The sequence below is a fragment of the Atta cephalotes genome, assembly GCF_000143395.1.
Source record: "Atta cephalotes unplaced genomic scaffold scaffold00077, whole genome shotgun sequence".
NCBI classification, from domain to species: domain Eukaryota; kingdom Metazoa; phylum Arthropoda; class Insecta; order Hymenoptera; family Formicidae; genus Atta; species Atta cephalotes.
In genome coordinates, this window is record NW_012130141.1 from 4128 (window position 1) to 9308 (window position 5181).

At 35.5% G+C, this 5181-nt stretch overlaps 1 protein-coding gene across 1 annotated transcript in view; it reads right to left on the bottom strand.

Moving 5' to 3' along the window:
• Positions 1 to 4723: 4723 nt before the first annotated feature.
• Positions 4724 to 5181, bottom strand: part of LOC105624415 — a gene marked incomplete at its 3' end in the record, with an annotated part of 11288 nt that continues 10830 nt past the window's right edge. The window contains exon 3 of the mRNA XM_012205781.1: positions 4724 to 4932. Within this exon, the coding sequence (XP_012061171.1) occupies positions 4724 to 4932 (209 nt within the window). The remainder of the gene's footprint in view (positions 4933 to 5181) is intronic.

Genomic DNA, 5181 nt, shown 5'->3' on the forward strand with positions numbered 1-5181 from the left:
TCGTAGATATTTCACCGTTCAATAATAAATGCGAGCCGACATTCGTCGTTTTTAAACGTGCGACTAATATTTCCGTAATGAATCAGCGCAGTTCGATTTATTTGCAAATCCGAGAAATTCAGTGCACTTTTATTTATACGATTCAGACTGCTCGTAATTCATTTCGAAATGAATAAAAAAAAACATTATTTGAAAACCGCGTGTGTTACTTTTCGTGATCAAATTTTGCGAAAACTAGTCTTTCCACGCGGATTAACTTTTTAGGACAGACCGTATGACTCGCTAAATTGGGCCATTAGATTGTAACTCTCCTTGGAAATTGAACCGTGCAATTTCTCGACAACATGCGGACAATCTTGCGTCGTCAGGCTCGTTAACTTCATCGTTATTATGCATTATGCGCAAGGACACAAACACGGTTGTTCTGCAATAATGGTAAATAGCTACAACTAGAGCAAATCGGGGCTCAAACGATGCCCCATGTATGTTGAAACTTTCATCAGCGATGTAATCTTCTTAATCATAATATCTTGTATGTTAATAATCGGTGATGTTGAAAACTGACCAAGTTACTTTCGTTGAATCTCACTATCGTACTTACATAAATTAAATGAGACATAATCTAGTTTTATCCTAATTTGTTTCACAAAAACATGTAAATATAACGTTGAATTATATTGTCTGAGTTTATTTTTATAAAAGGATCGTCCATCTGAATTCTTGAATAATGAATTTCGTGCAACATATGCAACATTTTTTAATTTCTTCGAATTCTGCGGCCGACATTCTTGCGCCAGTAAGAAGTAAATACCGTTGTTGCAACACCGATTGATGTAATATTGCAACGTGGACCGACGCAGAAAATTGACTACCCGGAATTACTTGCATCTCACGCCATTTTTTTTTGTCACTGCTCTCGGCAACATATGCATACGCATTCGGCAATCGACGTTCAATCGGATGCTTTATAATCTATTACGAATTATGTAATAAGCGTGTCCCAATAGGTAGATGATTAAGGTTTTAATCGTTAAGAAAAATTTCTGCTTTCCTGTATCATGCATTTAATCGGTGACTCACAATTAGCTGCGTAATGCTAATGGTTATTTAAACAGTACCACTTTCCTTACGCAATGAATAATAATACTACATGTCCGTAATATTGTAATATCGCATAATAATTCTGTATCGGTCGATAGTCTAACGATTATAAATATAACATATGTTTCAGAAGTAATTTACCATCACATATACCATATGATTTCATAAGAGAAACTTAGCGTAATCTGGCATCAATTTATATTTGTATACTTGAGTATTATCTTCTTACTCCTTAATTTTTAAGATTAATCGTATATAATAATAATTTCTGGTGTTTTATTACACTTGTAATTTCATGTCGGTAAAATGATGGATAAAAACAGATACTTATGAATGAACATTAATAACATTATATGTGAATGTGATCAATAATCGCTTCGACTGACAACGTTTCATTTACATGCATGCATATGAAAAAGATGCGGTTAAGATAATCACGTTGAATCAATGAAATATGCATTTCTTCAAAATGCAATTTGAACATGGAGACATAAAGCATGGAGATCGCATGACCGAGATCGCGTGCAATTTATTACGCGATACATAAGATCACGATACATAAGACACGAATGTCTTGTTCTTATTAGGCGCAGTGAGTTTTCAGCTGACCGGGAGTTATGCAATTTACATAACATTTATGGCAACAGTCAGTATGTATTACGATAATGAATTCCGCAAGGGATACAGAGACGGGAGTTAGAAAAGACTAATATATGGTGACACGTTAGCAGTTGCATCGTCAAGTCTATGCAATGAACACTTGCTCAATTTGACATCCATGATACCCCAGCTGTTTGCATTTGTCTTGTTTGTTGAACACTACTAGATCGCACGAGTGTCATTACGCAACGATTGACGTTCGTATGTACGTTGTAATTCTCTCCTTTCGATAGATGAGCGACGCGAGTGAAACGTAAGCGCGAAAGTATGCTAAACAACGTTTGGCACTGATTTCAAATAGTTGCTCGCCAATTTTTCTTCGAGCAGGCGTAAATTAGAAAACTTGGCGTAAAAGGAAAGAAAGGAATGAAGCCTCTTCAAGTTCTCTCTGTCCTGCGTTCTTTTAGCGCATGTTCGTGCGATACATACAATATGATGATGTAAACTTTGCTCTCTCGGATTTTGTTCCCAATTGGGAAATACATGTACTAAGGATGTTCAGCAAAGATGTATCGAAGTTACCTAACAGATAAACTAAGTTAAATAGAAAGTATTCGCTTTCATAAATAATAGATTCTTGATTAAGTTTCCAAGATTCTGTTTATTTACTTTACTCTAAGCTCTGTGCGAAACGTGTATACCAGTAATTCGTATGAACTAAGCTTTTCATCTTGTAAATACGTAATCGTTGACCTAAATACATGACTTGAAATACATGGCAATGCTACCTATCATCCGAGAACTGTCTCATAGAATTGATTCATTGCCACGGCATAATGTGTAGCGTGAGGTCGAGCAAACATATTACATATATTTGCGGGGTTATCGCTTATACTTGTGGCAATTAAGCATTCACGTATGCAACATAAATACTTCCCGCACTTTCTTTTCGCGGGTGTATCGCTTATGCGCTCATGTAACTGGTCACGTCAGATGCGCATAAATCGTATTTCACGTGCAACTATCTCGACCGCATAATAAATAATCTGGTGCGGCGATCTCGTTCGATCGAGTCAATTAAAAAACAGTAGTACTTTTCCACGCGCGGAAAAGTACAATTTTCGATCAGAAAGCGAGAAAACGAAAGAGTATTTTTGCATGAATGACGAGAGATCCGTGCCTTTCTCGGTAACGTTCCGGTTAACGAGGCCCCGAACTTCGAGTGTGTATAACCAAAGTTTGATCCGGATCTGCAATCCGTGGTCGAAATTAACCAATCCTGCAGAACTCTTGCTTTCACTCGCACGTTAGTGATATCGTACGACATAACTACTGTCGTGGATCGAACTTTCCGAATGCCCAAACTGCCAGTATACGCGGATAATAATCCTCGGTTTTTTGGTTCAACGCAGTTTCAGTTGCTTTAAGCTTTCTCTAACTTGAATTAATTTTCACTTATGCATTTAGAAGTATATAACTCGTTTACAGCTGTTTATTTTAATCCTATGAAATTCACAATCTGTTCGATTGAAAGAATTTCTGTTAACTTCATTTATATCGCTGATATAAAATATCGTAACAGCAGGATTAATTTCTTAATATATGAAAAAAATATGTAAACCACATGAAAAATATATGAAGAGAATTCTTTTCTATTGCGATGTATTACGTAAATCCAGATTTTTGAGAATGAATGAATGCTATATAGGGTTTAGGATAAAAGAAACGTTTTTAAAGGAAGTATGTAAGTATATATATTGTCACCTCATGATTCCGGCGCGCTTTAGTTCCGAGAATTATGAGAGAGCTTGTAATTAATCTTTTTAAGCTCGCCATAGGGATATGTGTATAATTACGGTACATTTTTCTTGTCTCATGCCGTGCATGAATTCGTTACTCAAAATGAAATGATCTTCTGTAGTGTGTTGTGTAATGTATGATTGCAAAATTTCTGTCTGATTATATCGCGAATTTTAAAGTTAGGAAATAATGCTCTCTTATATAAATGCGAGTTTCTCCGTATTTATTTATTATTAAAATGAATGTAAGCATAAATTTAATTATGCACTTTTTGTTTGGAAAATTGCAGGTTAATACAGAGCAACATCGATCGTGGCCATTGAAATATATTCCTACAAATTTTACAAATATATTCCTACAATTTTACAAATTTCATGCCGTAAAGCTGGGCGTATATTTTGTAATAGCCGATAAAACAACTTTGTATATGCATCGAACAAAATAATGCTTTTAAAACACACTTCATTCTTAAATATCGTTGTAAATATTATGTATCCAAGATATATCACAGCTTTTAATTGAAAAAGTTAGTTTCTTTTTAATTACACAAAATTCGTTTACTTTCAATCTTTTTTATACGCCGTACATACAGTTTAATATTGAAATTGTTCTTTCAAGTAACGATTATCAAATATAAAGCGAAATTACATTCGAATTGAAAACAAATATTTCGATCTGTAGGAAATAGATTTTTCCTGAGCACAGACTTCGGTTTTTCTACGATATCGAAGAAATATCAACTTTGATATTCAGGAATACGAAGGGGAAGAGATACCTGCGTTTACCAAAAGTGCGGCAAGTTTCATAAGTTCCATCGGAGCACTGTGTCCTAGAATGAAATTTTCCAACTTGCGCCGTTAGATAGCTCAAGCGCTTTTCGCACTTTAAATCGCATGAATAATATTTTTCTATTATCGGAGCCAATCTTACCTAGAACGCCGTGAAAGATTGTATAATAAAAACATCGTATTTAAATAATATCGTGTATAAATGATTATATTTATATATACATGTACAACAATCGGAACAATCAATTTACGAAATGGAATTAACTAACAATTACGTCACGATTGCTTCTTTCCGGTAGATAGATGTATTTTTTAACAATATTGAATTATTATGCAATGCGAAAAGTCGTATCATGAACTGACTGGTCGCGCTGAACTACGGCTTTTCGAGCAATTTATGGTTCGGTTGTAAGAGGATTTTTAGGATTACTCACGAAAGGACGTAAAATTTGGGATCTTGCCAGGCGCAGTAATTGCTGGATGGCACGGGCTTCACCGTAACAACGTGAATTTTCGGGCCGCTCGATCGATAGGTCGAATTGCCCTCGCGTTCGACTCTATCAGCACTGGCCCTTAGCATCGAGGTCAGGGATGTGCGATCGCATGTACCTGGCAAGCAGAGACCCAAAAATACCTGACGTGTCTGGAAAGAAAATGAATGATTTCGTTAGAGAAGAGTATTTTCTATCCTTTGACGAAAATTATTTCATTAGTAAATGAATCTTGCAGGATAGAAGACCTCTCTTCCATTTTGATGTCTTTATATAGGCACTATGGCAAAAAATGCTAACCACTTAAAAAAAAGATGTTGGTCGATTTACTAAAAGGTACGCTGACCATTTATAAAAAATCTAATAGAAATACGCTTTTTGAGAAACCTCTCTCTCTCTCT